Here is a 25386-nt window from a genome sequence, read left to right on the forward strand (position 1 = left end):
TTCAATCTGCACCACGTCTGACAGTCGTGCTTACTGCCGGCTTGTGGACAGCGGCAGCCCTGACTTCGGTTGTGGCAGTAGCCACGGTGTTCCAGGTAACGGGGGCAGACGTCTACTGCAGTGGGAGCGAGCCAGCGGCTATGCAAACGAGGGCAGTAGCGGCGGCAACAGCTTAGGCTGTGGGGTGGCGACCCAAACCTTAGTTAGGGTTTTGGGCTCATCATTTTGACAAGATGTTTTGTTGCCTTTTGTGGATTAATCATATACAATTATTATAATATAGATTATTATTTAAATTCATTAATTCGATTACTGAATACTAATAATAATAAATATATTGTTAATATTAATTTGGAATTAATATTAAATATGTGATTATGTTAATTTAGAATTAATACATAAATTTTAAGTCCACATTTAATTAGAGAATAAAATTTGATTTTATTCATTGAGCATTATTTGATATCCTATGTGATAAGCATGATATTTGATTTATGCTCATTTATTTAACTATAGTAGTTAGAGACCGTTTTATTGTTTAGGTAGGCGGCGCCCAGTATGTGTAGTCCGTGTTATACTATGTCTGGGTAGGCGGCACCCAGTAATTGTTTGAAATTTAATATTGGATATTATATTCACAAAACTAGTATCACACTTTTCCCCATAAATATAAGTCTTGTTTTTTAAACAAACGCATCGTCCATCATAATTGTTTGATGTACTTGGCCTTTTCGACCACGAGTTTTACGCCAAAGTGTTTACTCTAAATCTACAAGGCCTAGGATCGATCATTCATAGATGCATGGTTGGCATCGTGTGATGGGGTTGACTTGCTTAAATTATTTAGTGACGCCAAAGCGACCTACAATAAACCTTTTGTTTGATTAGTGATACAAATGTGATCTTTATATGCTTTTCTGATTTGCTTTCATTTTATTTTCTGTTCAGATAAAATGTCAAACTTTGCTTACAAATGTTTGATGGAAACAAACAAGTTGACTGGGTCAAATTTCACGGATTGGCTCCGTTGTTTGCGCTTGGTGCTACGGCATGACAAGGTTGAGTATGTCCTGGACAAACCAATCGGTGTCATCCCCGATAAGGAATCTCTTGAGTTTGCTACGTTTGACGTTGAAGCTCATCAGAAACACATTGATAATGCTTCTGATGCTCAGTGTGTCATGTTGTCTTCTATGAGTTTGGAACTGCAAAGACAACATGAACACATGTTTCCATATGAAATGCTTAAGCACTTGGAGAGTTTGTATGCTTCACAAGCTCAAACTATGGAGTATGAGATACTTCGCGATCTCTTCAAGTGCAAGCTTCGTGATGGAAGCAAGGTTTCTGAGCATGTGCTGAAAATGATTGGTTTGATTGAGAGGTTAGCATCGATTGGAACGGTGCTCCCCGCAAATGTCTCAACAAATCTAATTTTGCAGTCTCTACCTAGTAGTTTTGAGAATTTCATTGTGTATTTCAACATGAACAACACGAAGGTTGGGCTGCCAGAGCTGCACAATAGGCTTAAGACTATGAGTCTTCCACTGCTAAGGTAAAATCTGTGCTCATGGTGAGCTCTTCTGCGAAATCTTCGAAATGGAAGAATAAGCAACAACAGAAGAAGAAAGCATCTAAGGATGCTGTTCTAAAGCCTAAGAGTGGAGGGCCAAGAAGAAGTCGAAATTATCAAAGGATGAGTGTCTTTTCTGTCATGAGAAGAAACACTGGAAGAAAGACTGCCCAAAATTCAAGGCACAAGGTGCATAAAGTGGGAGCTCAGGTATGTTTGTCATTGAGATAAATATGTCTATGAATAATTCACAATCTTTGGTATTAGATACAGCTTGTGGCTCACACATTTGTAATAATGTGCAAGGTCTAAGTGACTGCAGGAAAGTGAGACCTGGGGAAGTTGATTTGCGTGTTGGAAATGGAGCAAGAGTTGCTGCCGAACGAGTGAAAACTTATAGATTAGATCTTCCCTCAGGACATAGACTAGATTTACATAATTGTTATTTTGTTCCAGTTATTTCAAAGAATATTATTTCCATTCCGATGTTAGACATTGAAAGTTTTCCTTCCATTTTGCAAACAGCAGATGCTCGTTTTCTTTTAATGGATTGTTTTATGGAAATGTCACTCTTGAAAACGGATTATATATGTTTAAATACAAACGAAATATTCTCAATGTGCAAAACAAAAGACCTAAGCTAAGTAATACGAATAATGCAACCTATCTTTGGCATTGTAGACTTGGTCATATTAATGAGAAAAGAATAGCAAGATTGAGAAAGTTAGACTATCTCACTTCATTTGATTTAGAATCCTATGGAGCTTGTGAATTCTGTCTCAAGGGAAAAATGACAAGTAAACCATTTTCTGAGAAGGGAGTGCGTGCCAAAGATTTGCTAGAGTTGATTCACACAGATGTGTGTGGACCGTTTCCAACTCAAGCAAGAGGTGGTTATTCGTACTTCATAACTTTTACTGATGATTTATCAAGGTATGGATATGTGCATCTTATGAAAAATAAATCTGAGGCCTTCGATAAATTTAAAGAGTTTAAGTGTGAAGTTGAGAAACAACTTGGGAAAATAATTGATAAATTGAGATAAATTGTCAAGGTTCTGGCTATGATGCAACGAATTAAGTCCTGTGTTACATACCCAAACAGATCTTTCCAAGAAAATAACCAGTACAGTACTATAGTTTATGTTAAAAAAATACAGACAGGATCTTCCAAGATTACTAGTACTCCCCAAGTTTATGGTGGAAAAGTAATACTGATTTTTTTTTGTATTCTGTGGCAGTGGCGGCATTATTTTTTGGGCAGACACCATTGGGGCAGATCATATATACAAAAGTCTCCAGAAGTGGTATGGATTATATGGTAACTTCTTCAAACCGTCAAGGTTTCTGGAAGAAAGAGCAACCAGAGGCATCCCATTGGTAAATATTGTTTTACACTTAATACCACATTAATCTTCTTTTAATTTAGTTATACGATGAATTGTGATATGATCCAACTTCACAAAACATAAAATCGAGCCACGGATTTGTTCTTGACTGGATAAACAAAGAAAAAGGCGGAAAGATAGAAATGAGGAAAATGTTTAGAATAAAGGACCTCGTTGTGTCCCTAAAGAAAAATTATTACTAATATCATGGTAGTGTATAGGCTGTTTTACTTGCTAATTATTAAATACTAGTTCGCAAGATCAAAGGTTTGTCATCAGACGAAGATCAAAGGTCAACTCATATCTGACTTGGCAATGCATAGCCGTGATATATGATGAAAACTAGCGAATCAGAATCTAATATCTGCACTTGTTGCATGCTAACTTTGTAATCTGATTTTGCGAGCCCTTTTGCATATGGATATGGTAACATTTTTGGTTTCATATTTGTCTGAAACACCTACTTCAATTAAGGGAAGATAATCAGCAAACTAATTGCTGAATTTCCTTGGATACTTATTTTTCTCTGCTCAAATTTTGGTGGCCTTATTCACACACGTATATATTTACTATAAGTTGGAAGTCAATTTATATGCAGAGTGCACCTGCCACAACATCTTCTACGGCAAAGTCACGCCTATGATTCTTCTGCTGGATATTTTTGGCTAGGGAGAGAATAGCTTTATTTTGTATCAAGTATGTAATACTAACATTGTTTAGCAATATCTAATGTCTGAGCTTTCTCTTTGGCTCCTCAACCAGCCCTTCATTTCAGCAACCAATGAAAAATAAAGAGCAAAAGAGTTTCTGTAACTGCACTGGTTTGTAACAGACAAATATTGTTTTGGAATGGTGTTTGAAGAATCAAATTTTGTGTTTATCTAACATGTGCCAACGTAAATTTGTACCAATGGAGTATTACAGTGTGGAAATGATTGCAAATATGATGTTGGCTTAGTGTAATATCTCCCTCACCATTTACCGTTGCTCGACAAAAAAAAAATGAAGTTTGGTGTACGTTAGTTTCTTCCTTGTCTCTTTCACCACTGCAGATGGGCTTGGATGATCAGAGCATACGGTCTGTAGAAACGGACCACAGAGCTCTGGATTTCCTTCATAGCTCGAATAAGAGAGAGTTCTGAACTGTGCTCCTGTGGGCAGGGGACCTTCAAGATTGTTCTACGCTAAGGCAACATTGGAAGAAATGCAGGCTTCCATGTGATACTAGACTTCGACCAGACAGAAAGTTGTCTAGCAAGCTCAATTTAGAATTTGCCCGAGAGCAGGTTGTTTGACATATCCAAGTAGAAAAGGTTTTGAAACTCTCCAATCCAACCAGGTATCGTTCCTCTAAGATAGTTGAAAGATCATTGTAGAATCACTACATTGGCTACAACCACAATGGGACAACGTGATTCCACTGAGCCCTCGAGCAAGAACTCCGAGATTCCTAAAGGCCTCAGGTCTTAACCAGCATTTCATCACTAGGCAGCTCATCATCATAGAAGTTCATTGAGAGAACTAGGGTGCTCGGATTCTGACACTCGTTCAAGGTGCCAATGGCGCTTCTTATAGTATTTGCTAGGCTGTTGTTGGAAGGAACGGCAAAAACTGCAGAGTTGATATCTCGGAAAGGTTCTTCGCTTAGGTTGGTAGAAGCCAAGCGAATAGCAATGAGTTCTTGCAGGAGAAGAGGCTCGCTAAAAAAACTAGAAAATGTTAAAAGTTAGTGTATTTATAGGCAAATAAACCCATAATAATTCATCATTTGTTTTCCGCTCATTAAGTTATAATGAAATACTCCCTCCATTCTAAAAAAAAATAAGACTAATTTTGGGCAGTCTCCCAAAATTAGACTTAAGTTTAAGTCTAATAACACTACTTCCACTACCTTTTTTTCTTTTCTGTCCTACTTTTTTCAATCTCTCTTACTTAATTTACCAATTACATATTAAAACCCTTGCCACAAGTCATCTATTTTTTGAGGAGAAATGGTGTATAATCTTAAGAATTGAGTTGATGAGAAATATACAAAAGGAAAGCAAAGGCAACATCAAATTGTTCTTGCACTGATCTCTATTTTAATGTTAAGATTATGTTGGTATATTTCTTATCTATATGTTAGTAAGTATTATAAACAGAGAAGTGCATAACCTTGAGCTGAAATATATCTTAAATGTAGTGAATAATAACAATATAAAATCATTCATTTTCATCAAACTGCCAAACCAGACGGATAGCAATTGTTTAAATAAAAAGGAAATTGTTTAAATAGAAAGACAAAACTGCTTTCTTTGGGAGATGCTAGATTCGACTAATTCCTCACATGAGATGAGACCCTTACTCTTTTACCTGGAGTGGGTTCTGGGCATCAGCCAACTCGCACCCGAGAACGTGCAGTACGTTGAGCCTTTTGAGTCCAATACCACTTACTCTAATTGCATCTCCTAGTAGAGTCTTACAAACAAACACCAACATATCACAGCCGAAGATGATGCTGAAAATGGACCTCATCAAAATTTCAAGCCAAGAACATCTGAATGAGATGTACGAGCAGATGGCTGGCTCACTCGATGTAGAACTTCTTTTGTACTGGAGGCACTGGTTTTCCAGATGGCCGGTTAATCTCACAGTTAAAATCAACTTCCATCAACCGGTGATTCACCTTGGAGCGAGTCATTAAGAAATTAATATTCAACTCATCACCAGATTGAACGTTCCGATGAGGATGCAGTAAGAACACCTGGAATAATGAAGTAGTAGTGTTATTCACTTGAGCTACATGCCAGAAAACAATGTAATGCGACTATCACTTTCATACAATATCATTAAATTAAATCAGAGCAGAAAATCAACCTTTAAAACCCTAGGGGACGTTTATATTGAGTGGTATGATTGATCATTAAAACCATCAGGATATTTAGTCCTTTACTATAATTTGACACAAACATATATAACGGGAATTTTTGGGTTCTGTTCATGCCCACTCTCCTACGCCTAGGGTCACAGGGGAAAAGAAAAGCTTTAAACCATCAATACAAATCCGGGAAGGATCTTTTGACAACGTAAAAGCTTACTGATGAATACTACTAAGTAAATGCATGGCACTTATATTGGACAAAATGAAGAACATAGCTACTACCAACCTGCTGGCCCCAATGTGTGCCAAGATCTTCATGTGGGGCAGTTGTTAACTCAACCTCCTTTTGAGCTGGACTCTTATCGCTTCCCTAAGTAAACAATTGAAACAGCATTTTTAAGCAGTGTTATACTACATCAGATAATAAAATCAGTAATATTAAAACTCACTCGAAAATGGACATCAAACCATCCACCAAAGCCACATAATCTTGCATTTTCTTCTGTGATGGATGTAGAAATGCTTGCACGAACATCGCGTATATCATCAACAGTAACTGTCAAGCAGTCAATCTCCTTGATGATAACAGGTGTACCAATAATTTGGTTTGGATGAAGGTTGTCCCAGAGTGATGTCTGAAAGTTTAATAACAGTAAACATTAGTCCTATAAGGAGACTTTGCAGGAAAAAAAATGCATAAATATTAAACAGGTATAAACTGAATAAAATGTGATTCAATAAATGAATATTCAGAATAAAGACTACATGCGGAAGTGGTGAAAAGATATCATGCGGGAACATTGAATATGCGATTTGAAGATTCTATTAGATTAGATTTAAATTGTTTACGACACCAACCTGCAAATAATATTTCTTTTGTTCTTCCTCAAATGGTTTTGTCAAAGCACTCATGTCTACACCATAATAAGCTTCTGTCACCTTAACAAAACCAGACCAATCCTCCATTGCTCCATCATAATCTCTCATTTTCTGATCACCCAACCCTGACCTGATAGGTGACATCCACATGCGGGCATGGCTGGGATACCTGTGAGATTGGACTTGATAATCAATAACTGGAAATATCATCAAACATTAAAGTCACTGAATTACAAACTCAACACATTAGCAGTTGAATGATCAACTCAAAGATGTGTGGTAATCGCATGTAAGTAACACTGGGATATTAATTAAAATGCTTGGATAATCGTTGTGCAGGTTTAATTAAAATGCTTGGATAATCGTTGGATATTAATTATAATGATAATGGCTGCACTGTGTGGTAATCTCACTACAATTTTGCTGGTTTAAAGGAGCAAGACATCCTCTTGGATAATCAAATCAAGTGGTTGAGTTAAAATTAGTATATGAGGGTTCAAATTGGGTAATATCCAAGTCATAGTCTGAACTATTTTACATCTCCAGAATGCAACGTCATGCAGATTTCTGATTTAATATATCAAAACAGTGTAGTTTTAATCATTGAGACTCAGATTATAGGAAAATACAAAACAGTCTAGTACTCCATGTTTTCATATATGGGGGAATCACAATTGAAGCTTACCAACAGGGGATGCTTATTGCTAACCAAATAAAGAAAAGTTTTTTTGCACAAAAAACAAAGAAGGCAAGAAGCATAAGAGCGGAAATTTACTCATAAAAAGAGTACTAACATGACACCACCGGGATTCAACCAGCGATCCCGCGCAAAGAGTACCGAGTCAAACATTGATTCACGTAGAAGAAAGTATCCCATCCATTCTGAAATTATTACATCAACTACACACAGAAGGAAATTTCTTAGAAGCATAAAAAGATGCAAGATTAAGAATGAGTGAAATAAAAAATAAGAGAAAAAAGTGAAATAATGGTGATTATGAATAAGCATGAAACCTTTTTCCGGCAGCACAATGTCCTCCATCGATCCCTCAATCACTTCAACCACATCCTGGATCTTGTTTGCTTTGACAAGTTCCCGCGCATGTTCGGACATCTTTGTGGCTTCTACTGCATAGACTTTCCTTGCACCAGCTTGGGCAGACCATATAGCAAGAATTCCGCTTCCTGTTCCTACATCCAAAACAACCTAGTCCGCGAGCAAACAAACTCAGTCCATAACCTCTCAAATTTCCATCAGAATAATCACTGGAACACGGAAATTGCACTGATTATACACCTACCCGGAATTTCTATATTTTCATTCTAAAAACTGGCCATATACAGCTCATCTCATGCAAACAATAACGAAATTTCGACAAAAAATCAAACATATCCGAACATAATGATAGCAAAAAAAGCTAGAGATTTCGACATTAAAAAATTGTATACCTTTCCCTTGAAATGGTGCTTGTTCTGGAAAACGGCGTTGTAGTAGGCGTCCATCCGAACGCGGTCGCAGAGCATCTCCTTCTGGTGGTAGAGGAAGCCATAGGTGCAGAAATAGTTGGCGAAATCAACGCCCTTGTCTACGACGCCGTTGGCGGCGGGGGCGCTGCTTCCCATTATCAATTTACGCGGTAGCGGATTGGAGACGACGGAGTGAAAATACAAAAATCGGTTCTTGCGTTAGGGTTAGGGCACATGTCAAAACTGTGTGTATTTATAGGTCGAGTTATTGGACCGTTGATCATGAACCGGCCGAATCGGTTTACATATCAGACTGACCCGGTTAGGTCTTGTTTCAATTTTGAATGTTAAAAGTAGATCTATTCCCATTAAGAGCATCCACAGTGGTCGGCGGACAAGCAATAGCCCAGCCATAGCCCAACCACGCCACATCAGCAGCACTAAATTCCTCTTGTCATATCAGCTGGACTAGGGCTGGGGAAAAATATCGAAAAAATGATATATCGCTCGTATCGTATTGAAAAATATCGAAAAATTATCGGATTTTCGATATATCGTAATTTTCGATACGAAACGATACCGTATCGTAAGTTTTCGATACGATAACGATATGAATTTCCTTATATCGCGATATATCGTTTTATATCGAATATACGATATATATCGATATTTTCGATATATCGTTTTATATCGAATATACGATATATATCGAATATACGATATATATCGATATTTTCGATATATCGAATTTCGGTACGATATATCGAATTTCGGTACGATATATCATTTATATCGAATATACGATATATATCGAATATAGGATATATATCGATATTTTCGATATATCGAATTTCGGTACGATATATCGAAATATCGATACGATAATGATATAGATATCCTCCATATCGAAAGTTCGATATATCGAAATTCGATATATCGAAACTTTCGATACGATAACGATATGAAATTCTTTCATATCGATATTTTCGATACGATATACGATACAACGTTTTCGATACGATATATCGTATCGACCCACCCCTAAGCTGGACAAGCAACTGGATAAGCAACTGGACAAGCAATAGCCCAGCCACAGTCTTACCACATCATCAGCACTAAAAATAAATAATTAACAATCACACAAAATACGGAATTAAATTCACGCCACATATACGGGAAAATTCGATAATTTCATTTAAATTAAAAAAAGGTACATAATTTAACAAAATTACATAATTAAAAAAAACCTATCATCGTGCAGTCCTCCGTGCCCATAATTCTTCAATTAAATCTTTTTGGAGTCGAATATGAGCATCCACTTCGCGCATGTCGGCATGTGCCTGGAGGCGGTCGGCTTCATCGTGAGGTACCCCGCTTCGTACATTGGGGGCGGCCGCGCCGTGGCTTGGACCGGCTTCATTATCGTCGTTGGCCCAACTAGTCAGTTGTACACCTTCATATTCGACAATCATGTTGTGCATGATAATACAGGCGTACATTATATCAGCAATGCAGTCGACATGCCACAAACGGGTTGGACCCCTAACTGCCGCCCATCGAGACTGGAGCACACCAAATGCGTGCTCCACGTCCTTGCGCGCCGACCCCTGTCGTGCCGCAAAGTAGGCCTTCCTCTCATCTGATGCGCATCGGATCGTCTTCACAAAGACGGGCCACCTAGGGTATATCCCATCCGCCAAGTAGTAGCCCATATCATGTTGGTTGTCGTTGGCGACAAAACTGATTGCCGGACCGACGCCTTGGCACTGCTCGTTGAAAAGGGGCGACGAGTTGAGGACATTGAGGTCATTGTTCGAACCGGCTACCCAAAATACGCATGCCAATTCCACAGCCGGTAATCAGCTACGGCCTCAAGGATCATCGTGGGATTCTTTCCTTTGTAGCCGGTCGTGTAGAACCCTTTCCAGGCAACAGGGCAGTTCTTCCACTCCCAATGCATACAATCTATGCTGCCTAACATACCCGGGAACCCATGCTTTTCCCAGTGCATCTGCATCAGCTCCTGGCAGTCTTCGGGGGTTGGGCTTCGAAGGTACTGCTCACCGAATATTTCAACCACGCCCTGACAAAAATATTTCATACATTCAAGGGCAGTCGTCTCGCCGATGTGGAGGTACTCGTCCCATATGTCTGCCGCGCCTCCGTAGGCTAGCTGTCTGATTGTCGCAGTGCGCTTTTGAATAGGTGTGTGGCCGGGTCTGCCAGCCGCATCGTGCCTGAAGCGGAAACACAGATATCGACGCTCCAAAGCGTCGACAATACGCATAAATATGGCCCTGCTCATCCTAAAACGCCGCCTGAAAAGGTTGGCGTTAAACCGCGGCTCCGGTGCGAAGTAGTCTTCGTATAGCCGTTGATGTGCAGCTACGTGATCCCGGTCAATCACTGCTCGGCGGTGGACAACGGGTCAAGGTTGAGGTGCCGCCGGCTGCGAGGCCCGTTGTAGCAGCCGGTCTATCTCTCGGGACGTATAGGCATCCAAATGTTCGTTCAAACGCCGTTCGTACTCCTCAGCATCCCACCACTACCACCCGCGTTACTCATTTTGCGTTGTTGTTGATCTTGTACAGAAATTAAGATAGAGAGAGTACTCGTTAAAACAAGTGGTGCGAATGAAAATGTCGTGCAAATCGCGTATATATAGTGTTTCGAAAATTTTAAAAAATAATCGCTCGCCGGTTCCTCGCCGATCGGGAGGCTGCAATAGCGGCGAGCTGATCGGCGAGAGAATCGGCGAGCGCCCGGGAATAGGCATAGCCTCGCCGAAATTATCGCCGATTTGGGGCTCGCCGGCTGCAATAGTTCGGCGAGCCGTTCGGCGAGCGCCAAAAATCGGCAAGCCGCTCGCTCGCCGACCATTGGAGATGCTCTAATAACTTGCTCTTGTACAACCTGTTCATATATTACAATGATTATGTTGAGAAAAATAACTTTTAATTATAAGTGGAAATAGAATTACTATGACACTGCTAATTGTACATAAAGGTGGGAGAGATAAATACTTCATTTTATTAGAGCATCCACAATAGTGACCAGCACGCAGACTAGCCGCTAGTCCACTATTGCGACCGACAAGCGGTTGGCGTACTAGCGCGATGGATGACCTCTCGTACGTCGCATATGGCGCTAGTACGTGCGCTGGTTCGCTATTGTGGGCTCCCGACGGACTAGCGATTTTTTAATTTTTTTTTTCAAAACTCTATATATGGCTCGTGTCGAAATTTTAATTCCATATTTGTGTGAATTTGTGATTTTGTTTGTTGGGATGTCCTAGTGCTAGTCCACTATTGTGCAATGGGATGTCCTAGTGATGTGGCAGTGCATTGGCTAGTACTAAGGGCATCAGCAGTGGGGCGCCCTAAGGCGCGCCCTAAGGCGCGCCACGTCATCAGTTTTATCCTCCTTCCCCCCCACCTGCAGTGGGGCACCCTAAGGCTTGCCCTATGGCGCGCCACATCATCATTTTATTGTTTTGTTTAATTAATTTAAATGTTTTCAAATAACAAGTAAAGAGTAAATAAAAAACGTCTAAATAACAAATGGCGACGCATTAATAAAAAAAAGTTACACCATTCAACTTACAAAAAAAAAACAACTAAGTCGGTGCAATTTCCAACTTCCGACGCAGCTCATCGATTAACGCCCGGAGATATTCGGCTTCGTCGGGGTCGGTACACTTCTTGAGGGCATTGTGCGTCTGCAATAACGTCCTCGCCATCGACGCTGTTGCCAACGACTCAAACGCGGTGGCCGTCTGGGTCGGGAGCGTTTCCGGGAACGGAGATGGGTTTGCAGCGGTCGAGGATGAGGTCGCGGCCGCCTTGACGCCGGGAGGACACCAGTGTGCCGGAACTCCCTTCATCCACGTACGTCCGGTTGAGGTCAACCGGGTGATTACCGCTGCCGCTGCTCGTGTAATCACCAGCTTCGGTGGTCTTCGTCCTCTTCGGCGCACCAGTGTGCATAATTCCACCTTGGAACTTCTGCTTGTCCCTCAAGAGCGCCCAGATGGCCTTGTGCTTGAAGTCGCCGTACATCGACCGGTACGACAACAGCGCTTTAGCGCGCACGTCGCTCAAGCTCTCGCCGCTCCCCTGTGCCCGCGTGGACTTCTCGAACTCCGCCGCGTACAAGTTCACTTGCTTCTTCACTTGATCCCAGTGCTTGCGGAGTTGCTCATGTTTGCGCTTGTACGCGGTCGGCGGCTTGGCCTCATTGTAGAGGCCGGCGATGCGCTCTCAGTACGCGCCCTGCCTCTGGTTGTTCGCGAAAATCGGGTCTTCCGATATATCTACCCAACACCGGGCCAAAATGAGGGTTTCGTCGTCGGTATAGTTCGTACGACCGGGGGCGTACTCATCGCAATTTCCGGGAGGCGGCAACTTCTGCGCCCGCTGCCGGTTCCGCTTCTTTTTGGCTTGGGCGGAAGCGGTCGCGGCGCGTTCGGGATCGGGATCAGAAGACGGCTCCATGTCAGACAACCCGTACGATTCCGTACTAAAATCGGGATCGTACTGGGTGTCGGCGTCGAACGAACGATATTCGCCGGGTTCTGTACCCGGCCAACGCGCCTCTCCGCTAAACATAGGACTATTGGGACTTGAATCCATTTCGTAGTAATTATGTAAATGTAATAATAAGTTTCGAAAGTGAAATCGTGAAATGAAATTAAAAATGAACTCTATTTATAAAAAAACGAAACCGCGTACCATCGTCCGCGTCGATCGTCCGCGTAGCCCACAGTTACTCCGCGCCCTTAGTATAGGGCGCGACGATCGTCCGCGGCCTATGTCAAGCACCCGCAATGGGGCGGACGATGGCGGGCGACGGACAATCCCATTGCGGATGGCCTAATGATGTGGCATGAGGTGTTTTTGGCTGGTCCTAGTGCTAGTCCGCCAGCTAGTCCGGTCTATTGTAGATGCTCTTAGAAAATGATATAGGTTGGGTTGGATGTGAGGGATGTCAATCAGGGCATGTTGATCAATTATCGGGGTATTCAGTTACTAACTCATTTCAGTTATATTTTTTTTTATTACAAATTTGTTAACACTAACCATACAATTTGGATTTCAGGTTAATCCATCGGCCAATCAGGGTAAAAATAAAAAAAAAGTTAATAAAAAAGTATTTTACTAACCTTAAAAGTTTTACAAAATAATGAAAATTGATAAGTAAATAGTCAGAATGAACTAATTTCGGGCCAATTCTATGGAACTCAAGTTATTTTACAAATTACGGGGTATTCGTTTTACAGTTATTCGGATTGTGCATTTTTTAGGTATAAATTTGTAATTCTAACCTTATCAAATTGTTGGTTTAATATAAATAGTTTGGAATTTAATTATTTACAATTAATGGCGATAGTGAATTAATATGGAGTAGTTCGTAAGTAAATATCATTATAAATATAAAAACAATCTCTATGCCTGTCTTATTGTCCACAGATTGATTGGAGTGTGTTAGTTTTATTTGAAAATGTGAAGAATTCATCTACGTACAACATCTGAATGATCTGATAAGATAAACTTTTCTTTTCTATAATAGCATTAATTAAAATCGTTTTTGATTGAATTGTAAGTAATATTTAATTTACGTTTTGTACATATGATCTTGATATATTCACACATCGAGAGAGAGAGCGTGAATACATGAGTATTGAGTTTATTCGCGAGTTTGGGCCAAGGCCCAGCTAACAGTCCAAATATCTAAATTTTATACTGATATATAATTTGCATTGTTTATTGTAGAGTTATGTATTGTATATAATCAACACCACTTTTCATAATATATTGTGGAACATTGTAATGATTTTATTAATATTTGTTTGTATGTTATCATTTTCGATTTAAGTTATGGTAATTATCTTTTATCCGATTTTAATGTTGCACGTCCAATGATGATATTTTTCTCTCACTTAATTATGATAATGTTAGCATACTATTAATCTTTTAATTATATATGAAATTCATGTTATAGTACAAGGGTTTTATCACAATTTATGTCAGTCAAAGACCTCTAGCATATATCATGATTTGCATGGTTATTTGATGGGGATTAATTATGCGATATTTATTTCCTTAATTTTGAGAAGTTTGTATATATATTTGGACTCGCAACATTACGCTATTCTTACTGATCATGAGGTGAAGTTAGGAGTGAGAACAAACTCATAGGAAAAGTCTTGTGGACGAATTCGACAAACTGCCCAATCTGTGCCCGAGATTAGTCCAATAATCTTTTAATCATTTATGATATTCATGTTATGATTATTACATCGTAGCGAATTTTGATATACAAAAAAGTGGTAGTTTATTTGAATTGTTCATCATTTTAGTTTATTCCCAAATAATTCAAAAGATAATCCAAAAATAAATTGAATCGCATTTAATATAATAATTTTCACGTACACTTCAATAAATTTTAATTTGGCACCAAAATATATTCTTTTTTTTTGTACATATACTTTTATATCTGCAAGATGCATTATATATTTTCCTACATGCATTTCTATAAATTTTAATTTGCTGGACTATTTTTATTTTAAATATCTTGGAAATTGAATTGCAATTTACTACTATCTTTAGTACATGTGCTAAACTTTTTAGTATTTACAGCACTGTTTTTTTTATTTTGTACATGCACTTGAGCAATTCTATAGAATTTATTTTGCGAACCTCAACTACTGTACTAATAAATTAACACCACCAAAATCGGAATTTACCATGTGAATAAATGCAGTAAACTCATAATTCTACACTCAAAATGAAATAAAAAAAGGTTGATATGGTAGAGGGAATGAAAGTTCGATACAACACGTACGTACTATATGAATGCTATCTTCATATTCATTATGAAAAATCAATTATTTAATTAATAGTCAACTTACTTTTCCAAATACAACAAGACACGATTATTAAATTAAATTTTATGTGAAACATTATATGATAAATTACATTTGATTTTGCGAAATATTCCTAAATCATGGAGGACCTAGGATTTCTTAAAGGGCATAGGAAATTGGCTATGCATATTTTAGGAAAACAAATTTCCATATAATTGGTGAATTCAAGCTCTAATGACATAGTCCGTTTTACAAATAATATATGAATGATTCCTTTGTTTTTATTTTATTCGTTTTTATCAATCACGCCGCAACTATGAAACTCACATATTTACTGAAATTTTAGATATTATTAGATGTGAAGCATTTAAATACCAAAATGTCCAAATTGTTTTTGTTTTTCTTCTTGGTTTTATTTTGTCGTGGGTTGTCAGTCTTCCATATTTAAATACTAAAAAGCTTGATATAGTTTGTACTCGTGTCAAGATTGATTTAATAATCTAACAAAGTTCAAAACGTTTATTCCACTAACTTAATAGGAGTACATGTTTTCATGCAATTTTTTTTTAATATTCTTGCACTATAATTTTGCATGCTTTTAAAGTCTGATGATTAAACCTTTATAAGGGAGAATTACATGTTTTTATGCACAAAACAAAAATCTAATATTCTTGCACTACAATTTTGCCTGCTTTAAAAGTCTGATTAAACATTTACAAGATCATGGAGAAATGGTTGCTATTATCACGAACTTTTATCCAATTCCAAAGTTTTCCATAAACTTAATATTTATCGTAAAATTTATTAAAATTAAAATTAATTTTGTGTTCAAAAAACAAAATCTATCTCTTTTTCTAAGTTTCACCGTCGCCACCCTATTTCTATCTACAAGTTTGCCACCGACGCACTCTCCCAAAGTTTAATGTCATGCCATTATGCACAGCCTCATATCTATACTAATCTAAAATCTATACTAATCTAAAGTGCCAGTTTGTTGAAAGGACTTATTTGCCCTTTTTGGCGGGAAACTTCAAAGCATCTTTGTTTACCCTTATGGTCATTTTAAAAATGGGAGTTGCTGTGTACTTATTTTTTTGTCCATTTAGTTATTTATCTATTACAAATAATACACTATTAAATGCAGAAATTGTGTCTGCACATGTGAATCTGTGAAAATTTAATAAACAATGTAAATTCCAGGTTCCCAATGTTGCTGATAGTTGTGCTCATGTTAATACACCACTCCTTCCATATGTACCTGATAATAAAAATCACATTTGTTAGGTGGTTGATTATATCTAAGAAATAAAGTATAATCATTCTATATAACCTTTTGTATTTCATTTGTGCAGTACACGTTGTGCAACATTTTTTTTAATTACAAACTCAATAATGTCACTGTTTGACTGACAGAAATCATATATTAAATCCAAATGCAAATATTGCCATAAAGAATCATGAAATTATTATCTTAAATCAATTAACTCTAAATGCAAATCATGACATAAAGAATCATGAAATTATTACCTTAAATAAATTCATAACCTTTGCACTTAGACGATGAGAGTTTCAAAATTTCTCATCCTTAAATCCTTTGGTAACCTGTGTATAAACTATAATTGTTAGTATATTATCTTCTGTAAATCTGTTCCTAATCATTTCATAAAACTGTTATTGTTAATATAGTGATACAAAGTATCTAACCTTTGCACTTCAAACTGTGTAGAGATACATAGTTTCTCATCCTCAAATATTTGGTAATCTGTGCATAAAACTGTTATTATTAGTAAATTAGTAATACTAAAGCATAGATGAAAGCAATATATGTAAAGAGTGGTGTATTAACATGAGCACAACTATATCCAAAAGTTATAATACAGAAATGGTGCATTAATAAATCTCCATATTGCTTTCAAAGATGTAATAGATCTATTACCTTTTGATTATCTAACCTTTACTTTCAAAAGTTTCCTAATCCTTTGTCTTAGTATTACTATACAAAAGCAATTTTAGCCGTTAATATACTTAAACCTGAAATCCAAAATTGTGCTCTAGAATTAAACTAATTAATAGTGTATTATTTGTAATAGATAATGTGCTCCAGAATTAAACCTGAAAATCCAAAATTGTGCTCCAGAATCATGTAAATCTGTTCCTAATCATTTCATAAAACTATTATTGTTAATATAGTGATACAAAATATCTAACCACTTTAAACTGTGAAGAGATACATAGTTTCTCATCCTCAAATATTTGGTAATATGTGCATAAAACTGTTATTATTAGTAAATTAATTACTTAAACCTGAAATCCAAAATTGTACTATAGAATTAAACTAATTAAATCTGAAATCCTAGATTGATAAATCTGATCGATATATTATGTAATCAGATTTAGAAAGTAGATTGGCATAGTTTGTGCTCTAGAATTATGTATTATATTTGGATCTATTACCTTTTGATTAGCACCGATTTTCCACATCTGCAGGTGTAGCTGAAGAGTTTCTCATGGATGAATCACTCTTCTGCACCTTTCCAAGCTCTGTGTAGGTAGATACCAGCCTATGTCGATATTTTCGTCTCACTTTTTCGTTTGGGTAGAGAGGATGCAGCTGCTTTTTTTAGGGTTTCAATGAGCCTCTTTTGTATTCCTGCAAAATAGGATTTCTTTAAATACACAAATATCCAGTAATAACACATTTATTGGACAGTTAAATGGGCCATTTAATGAATGAATAGCTTTTAATGATGCTTTCGTTTTCCCAGATACAACTGCCACTCTTTTTAATTCCTTTTTTAAATAGCTGGGCTGTTTAATAACCCTAATTTTGTTCGGATACTCTCACACTCTAATTATAAATCTGTTAAAATATTATTTGTTATATATTTTATGGTAGATAAATGAAAGGTTCATATATTTCAATGCTCCATGTGAATGGAGTTATCAAATCATATTTTGGCTTTAGTTTTTCCAGAACTCTTACCATGCTTTTAAAAGATCTTCTTGGCATTCCTTTCCTTTCTTTTATCTCCTTCTTCAGTAGTATAATACCTGCACAAAAGTAGACTTTATAAGCAAATCTTATAAAGTATGATAAATATATTGCTATATGTGTAACCATGCTTACTTTTTTTTATCTTAATATCATAATCTCTGCACAAAAAGTCTCATTAAAGTCTCATTTGTTCAGTGTTCTTTAATTCATCAAAGTATTATTTTTGCCCTTCTTCAATCTTATATTTGCAGGAAAGCTAAGCACTAATATATTAAATAGGGACAATCTTTATTACCTTTTTGTGTTACTTTAAGTTTAGTTCATTACTTTATTTTGTGTTTCATACTACTGATTATTTTCTGAGGGTATTTTGCTTCACAATCAAACCTAATACTACTGATTATTTTATGAGGGTATTTTGCTTCTCAATCAAATCTAATAGTACTGATTATAAATTGAATCTGATTTAATAATAGTATTGAAACACCTAATCTGATTCTCTTTGAGTGACATATTAGTATTGTGTGATTAATATTTAAGTATATGTAGTTAAAAGAAGTATAATGAAAAGACTTATTTATTAATAGATTTTTATGTCAGAATATATTAATTTTGTTATTTGGAAGGCCTTTCTAATTATTAGCATGTTGGCCATTTTTTACCCTATAAATACCCTTTCCTAACTGCTTCTACAACCACTCACCAACCCCTCACAACTGAAAACACTTAACCGAATCAGCACACAAACTTGGTGGAGTTTCTTTTCAAATTCTTATCTGCATTCCCCTTGATTGAATCTTCTTTATATATTTCTTCCTATTTCTGAAATGCACTTATCTGTCTAGAAGTTAGTTTATGATATATATCTCCTGTAAATATTCAGCTAGGAAGAAATGATAGAATGTGTTTTTCTTACCATTTTGTCATTTCTGAAATATTGACTGTTTTCTTATTGTTACCACATCTTCTTGACTTTCCTTTTCTTCCTTTTTTATGTCCATCTCAGTAGCATAATTCCTGCACAAAAATGGACTTTGTTATGTGTTACAATTCATATATTTACTGTTACAATTCATCTTCTGACATTATATGATTGACATCTAATTGAACAGATTGTGAAGTAATGGCTCCTTTTGTAACCTGCTTAAACAACCTTTCCAAGGCAATCACTACCTCCACCATTAAAGTAAGATGTGTCCGTAGGTATGAAGGGGTTCCAGAGGTTAAAAATGATAACGGCCTAGAGTGTGTTTTGCATGATAATGCGGTATGATCTTTTTTCTACCAAACAACTATGCTTTTATTGTAAACTAAATGGAACTAATTATTAATGTCTGTTGTGTTACAGGAGACAAGAATCCAAGCATCATTCACTAATAACATTATGCAAAAGATGGCCTCTCCACTTAGGGAAGATGGTGTCTTTTTATAAAAAAATTCTTGGTGCAGAGTAACACTCTTAAAAACAAAGCAACAAGCCACCAATTTAGGCTGGTAATGAATAGCTACACTGAGATGTTTGAGGTCAAAGATTTGACTTTTCCTAGAATGATGTTTTCTTTCAAGCCATTCCCTGAAATTTCACAAATGAGACACTATGATGAAACATCCTTTTTTGGTAAGAATTTAAATTCTATGTTGTAATATGTTTGTTTTTAATACTCATTACATATGTTGTTTCTGATTACTTATTTTACAGATGTTATTGGTGTCATCACTAATCCAGGAAGAGTTCTCAATCAATCTAAGTATAGGCTTATTGAGATTGAAATTAGTGATGAACAGTAAGTTGTATCAAGAGTTGTAAATTAAAATTCTGTACTACAATTTGTCTTAAAGTTAATACTTTTTTTTGTGTGTACAAGCATAATAAAATCTTTTTTACAATTTGGGAATCAAATGTTGATTCTTATCTCTCTGATTTCAGAAAGAGTGAAAGAACCATTCCGATTGTTATTGTTCAAATTTGCAAGCCTAATTTATTTAGAGGTTTCATTTCTCTAACGTTGTTCTCTTTGTTGTTTGTTTTTCTTCTTTGTTTATCTGACATAAGCTGTATTAATCAAATGTGTTTTTATTTATTAGGTGAAATGAGAATATCTACACACTTTCAAGCATCAAATGTTCTAATTAATCCAAAATTAGATGAAGTTACTGATTTTAGGAAAAGGTATAAGCTATTAGCTGTAATATAGTTCTCACAGTTTTTAAAATGAATATGTTTTACTACATTTATTATCTTATTGTCAACTGATTTTAGATGATATTTATATAGAATTGTAGGTGATGAGAGATTTATTCACTATGGTTCTTTGGGTCCTGTTGGACCAAATATTAGCAATGAGTTTGATAATCCTACAGTGAAGTCCCTACAGGATTTAGAATGTCAAGAGGTATTTAATACTTCTTTTTCCAACTGAAATGAAAAAGTTTACCTTGACTTATTTTGTTAATTATACTGTCTTACATAATATTAGTTCTTTTCTGCCATTTATTCGCAGGATGGTTTATATTGGGTTTTTGGAAAGATTGTATCTGTGGAATCACATTATGATACATGGTATTACATGTCATGTAAGACATGTTTTAAGAAGGTTGAAGCAGAGGATAATAAGTTTAACTGTTCACTATGTAAGAGCAGTTATTCCCATGCTTATAGAAGGTATGATAGTATTAAATTTTTATCTTAAGAATGTTGAAGCAAAGGACAATAAGTTTAATGTTTGATAAGTTACATATTTTGAATTTTTAGCTTATGCAGGTATAAATTTATTGTCAATATTGTTGATGATACAAGCAACACTTCACTTTTAGTGTGGGATAGGAAGGGGATCCAACTGATAGGAAAAAAGGTTTATGAATTTGTAGGGGATGATAATCAGGTTTGTAATTTAAAATATTGATATGATGCTTTTATTCTTTATTAGCTTTTACTAAAATCACTTATATTGCAGGTTTTGCCAATGGAGGACATTGCTAAAGAAATTGAAAAGAAGCTGGTGGGGCAGAGTATGTTGTTCAAGCTCCAATTCAGAAATCAGTTGGAGTATTACAGATCTTATCCCAAAATAATTAGAGCTAAAATAGTGAAAAAATGTCTATGTGAGATAAAACTATTAGATTTCTATTCAAAGTCTCGGTTTCAATCACCAACCTCTTTTTCAAATGAGTTTGAAGTTTCTTCTCTCGCATGCCATGCCTATCATTGTTTCTTATAATCAGATTCACCTTAATCCTAAACAATCAAAACCTGCAATATCAGATGCAGAATTTCAGATTTAATTGTAGAAGCCAACATTTAAAAATGGAGTGAATCAAATCTGGCAATGCTTACATCCAATTGAGAGAATCTATCCCCTCATTCCATGTCGTCGCTGCAAATCACAATTGATTGATTTTTAGTTAGTTATAGTTTGTTTAAGGACAAAACAACTAAAAGAAAAGTTGTCACATAGCATTACAGAAATTCAAGAAACATGCAGACACACTTTCTGCAGCAATTAATGGAATCATCTTTTAAGTTCTCAACAGTTTTTTGAAATCTCTATTTTGGCATGACATATTTTACAAGCTTTATAAGGCCAATATTAGTATTGCATCTAAATTGGATGTAAGCATTGAAGAAGTTAAAGACATACGTAAAGGTGAGATCAGTTAAATCCCATTTGGAACCATTAAATTAAGTTAAAGACGTAATACAAAAGTGTTAGGCATCACAACATAAATCTCATTCAAGTTTATGTACTTATATGCTTATCAACCCAATATTAGTATTGCATCTCAATTGGATGTAAGCATTGAAGAAGTTAAAGACATATGTAAAGACAAGATCAGTGAAATCCCATCTGGAAGCATTGAAGAAGTGAAAGACATGTAATACAAAAGTGTAAGGCATAGGACGTTCTAGGCATTCTTCTTATTCTCAATCATGTAAAGTGGGATTTTGATTTGGAGCAGTTATTCATGGCATTTCCTGTTGAAAGCAAGTATGAAGTAAGATTTCAAGATTGACATAGATATTGTTCACTTGGTATAATTTTTAAAGAAATGTGTCGTAGATATATTTTTCACACCTTTGAAGTCAAATATGTTTTTAAATCATTCAGTGTAAATATAAATGATTTATGTTTATTTTGAAGTTATTCTTTGGTTTTTTGTTACAAGCCCAACAGTAATACCTAATTTCCATTTTAAAGCCCATTTTGCAAGATTTAGGGTTCTGGAATGTTGGATGAACTGAAAGGTCATCTTGGTTTATGTGGAGTTCTAAACCTATAAAATATAAGCTTTTCCAGTATCCATTATCCCTCATTGTTTTCTTAAATTTTATTTCTGCCGAGCTTCATATTATACTATAATCTGTTGTGGATTCAATTATCAGCTCTGAATCAATGAAGAAATTAAAAAAATCTGTAATACATAAGAGTTTGGCATCTAAGAAGTTTACTCATTCAAGTTCAGGTACTTATTTAGCAACAGTATAAGTTCTCTATTTTGACTAGAATTTGACACAGATATGATTTTTTTACAATCTGTGAAGCTTGCTATAATTAATAATTAAACATGCTTTGAAAAAACAATTGATTTATGTGTTATGAAGTTGTTAAACGTTTTTGAGCCAGGTGTTTAAAGCCAAGTATGAATGCTTTCGAATTTTTTCTCAGATCTATGTAGGTTTTCACCAATATGTGACAATCATGTACAAAAATCATGAATACAAAGGTTGGGAAAAGGATTTAGTTACCTTCAGTTTACGTCCTCTGTTAGTTTACAAACCCATATGACATTCCACCGCTTTCATCGGTGCCCTTTCCGTTCATTTTGTTGCCTTATATATGCTATTGTACAGATGAGAACAAATCTGCTATCGTGTAGAAAAACAATGAGTGTTCTATGAGAATAGATCTGAAATCTAAATTAATTACGAATCGTTTAAAATTCATGAATCAAGAAATGGATTTTACCTTTAGTATAGATTTGTGGAGAAACTCTTCGATGTGTAGGAACAAATCCGTTTAGGGTTTTCGAGAGGTAGTATTTCGCTGAATGGAGTGAAACTACTCCATGGTGCGAGTCGATTTTAATCCGTCGCCGATTCATACAAGGATTATCACCAATTGGGGACTTTGTGATCATCATCTAAGAGCATCCGCAATGGGCGGACGATGGCACGCCCGATGGCGCGCATCGTCCGCGCCATGCATCGTCCGCACCCATTGCGGGTGCGTGCCATAGGGCGCGGACGATAGTCGCGCCCTATACTTCGGTCGCGGAGGATAGCGCGGACGATGGCCATCGTCCGCGCCATCGTCCGCCCCATTGTGAAGGTCGGGACGATCGACTCGGACGATGGCACGCGGTTTTGATTTTCTATTTAAATCTCGTTTCTCATTCAGTTGTGCATACGAACATATCGACTATCTCTTTACATATTCTCTCTCTACATCCAACCAAAATGAATCTCGGCGACGGCCCGGCCATTGAGTTCGCTGCCAACAGACGCCAATACCATATGGGGTACTACTTGTGTCACGACCGCATTTTATAAGGATAGAAAACACGGTTGATCGCGACTAGGGGAGGATTAAAGAAGCGGGGAAGAAAGGGGAAAACACAATTCGACCATAGCTCGAAACAAAATCAGAGTTTTGAACAAAATAGACTTGAGTCTTTTAAGATGCACAACGGAAGCGAATGAACGCGGTTCCATGTGTGAAGACATGAACCTCCAAGAGTCAAAATCTGACTGAATTAAATGTCTTGTCTCAATAGCACTTCCTCCACCACTTCGCTGCTCAACCTGCACATTTAGAAATATATACAGGGTTGAGTACAAAAGTACTCAGTGAACACATTGCCAAAAATTACACATATACATTTGAAAATATTGTCAAGCCATCATCACAGTAACACTCGGGGTGTTGTTGAAAAGACCCGAGCTTACTAAAAATATCACATTGGGTTGCAACCCTTTTTTCGGTACTTAGCCATATCTGATCACATTGTGCCGTCGAGATGGTGTTCTCGCACGGTCACCTTCTCTGCCCATCATGTCAGAGGTATTCTTGTGCCGGGAAGGTGGCCACCTTCCACGGTCACCTGCTCTGCCCAACATGTCAGAGATAGCTTGTGTACACTAGTCCGAGCGGGGACACCACCCTCACTGGGACCCGAATTCGACTTATATCATCGTTCATAATTCACTTGGCCTTAGCCAAACAGATAGGCATCATACACAAAACATTTATGGCATGACAACATCTTTAAAGATCACGAACATGTATTCGTGTTTTCATAAAATACGATTTGTATTTTAGTATAAGAAAGCTCACCTCGTTCGCTTAAAACTCCTTCATTTGAATCTTTCGTTCCGACTCCACCCTTAACTCACGGAGATAGCCTTTTGAAAACAAACAACGTACTTAATAGAAATTCACATACTTATAGAAATGCATGCCCCTACTTTATTTCTTTTATCATTTGTTCACCGTTAGAAAATTTTAGAAACTTGCATATTAATTAAATTGGAAAATTTAATTAATAGCACTTCTTTATTAAACTTAATTATTTCTGTGACTTGAGAACGTCGTTTCCCTCTTTCTTTCCATTTCCTTAGCGGCCGCCCGAGGCGTCGCGGGGCGATGCCGGTCGGCCGCTTACGCTCATAATTCCTCCGTTAGCTCCTCGTATTTTCCATCATAATATCGAACAAAAATCCCAAAATTTATTTAAGCGCATAATTGAATTATCGCAACTATTTCCCCTTTGCTAAGAAAAATTATATGTTTTCCGGGCTTGGGATAAATTATTCATACTTCAAAATTATTTCGAAATTAATTAAATAACTCCTAAAAATTTATTCAATCCCATGATTAACTTATCGTAATAATTTCCCACCGAGAATTTATATTTATTTCGGCCTTGTAAAAATATTCTAAAATTAAATAAACAAGTCCCCACAATTAATTCAATTATCAACCCAATGATTTATTTACAAAACCCAAATTCTCCACCTTATCACTCAAATTAATATTTTAAAGCCCCAAAACAATTTAAGGGGAGCCCAACTTAAATAGATCATCCAATTAATTTATTAAGCCCAGAAATTAAATAAATTCGAAAATGGGCCTCACACTCACTATGTATTGCAGCCCTAAATTAATTTGAAGGGGATTGGGCTCGGATTTATTTTGCATAGCCTATTGCTAATTATATTCATGGCCCAAAACCATTTAATTCATTAGCCCAAGTTAAAGAAGAACTAACCCAAAGATAATTAATTTGGCCCAACTTATAACCTCTAGGCCCAACTAATTAATTTGTGAGAAGCCCAAATTACACTGCCTCCTATACGTGACTT

The 25386-nt window shown here is 36.6% G+C and overlaps 2 protein-coding genes and 1 long non-coding RNA gene across 4 annotated transcripts; 1 reads left to right on the forward strand and 2 right to left on the reverse strand.

Moving 5' to 3' along the window:
* Positions 1 to 953: 953 nt before the first annotated feature.
* LOC121808832 lies at positions 954 to 1885 on the forward strand. Its single transcript, XM_042209408.1, has 3 exons — positions 954 to 1499; positions 1556 to 1783; positions 1841 to 1885. The coding sequence occupies exons 1-3, from the start codon at positions 954 to 956 to the stop codon at positions 1883 to 1885; spliced, it is 819 nt and encodes a 272-aa protein (XP_042065342.1).
* A 3243-nt stretch (positions 1886 to 5128) lies between these two features.
* On the reverse strand, positions 5129 to 8377 carry LOC121807269 (protein arginine N-methyltransferase PRMT10-like). The gene is made up of 7 exons (XM_042207486.1): positions 8149 to 8377; positions 7714 to 7906; positions 7494 to 7599; positions 6679 to 6868; positions 6270 to 6455; positions 6107 to 6190; positions 5129 to 5703 (listed from the first exon to the last, which is right to left on the reverse strand). The coding sequence occupies exons 1-7, from the start codon at positions 8320 to 8322 to the stop codon at positions 5527 to 5529; spliced, it is 1110 nt and encodes a 369-aa protein (XP_042063420.1). The 5' UTR covers positions 8323 to 8377; the 3' UTR covers positions 5129 to 5526.
* Positions 8378 to 16274: 7897 nt separating this feature from the next.
* On the reverse strand, positions 16275 to 23005 carry LOC121806993. 2 transcript variants are annotated; one of them, XR_006051727.1, is made up of 7 exons: positions 22991 to 23005; positions 22771 to 22887; positions 18015 to 18082; positions 17486 to 17681; positions 16736 to 16793; positions 16559 to 16633; positions 16275 to 16289 (listed from the first exon to the last, which is right to left on the reverse strand). It is a non-coding gene; the product is annotated as an uncharacterized LOC121806993 (long non-coding RNA). The 2 variants fall into 2 exon arrangements; XR_006051726.1 differs by lacking the exon at positions 22991 to 23005 and adding an exon at positions 21181 to 21276 and having other exon boundaries at positions 22771 to 22785.
* Between the last annotated feature and the right edge of the window lie 2381 nt (positions 23006 to 25386).

Source organism: Salvia splendens, chromosome 6 (assembly GCF_004379255.2).
Source record: "Salvia splendens isolate huo1 chromosome 6, SspV2, whole genome shotgun sequence".
NCBI classification, from domain to species: domain Eukaryota; kingdom Viridiplantae; phylum Streptophyta; class Magnoliopsida; order Lamiales; family Lamiaceae; genus Salvia; species Salvia splendens.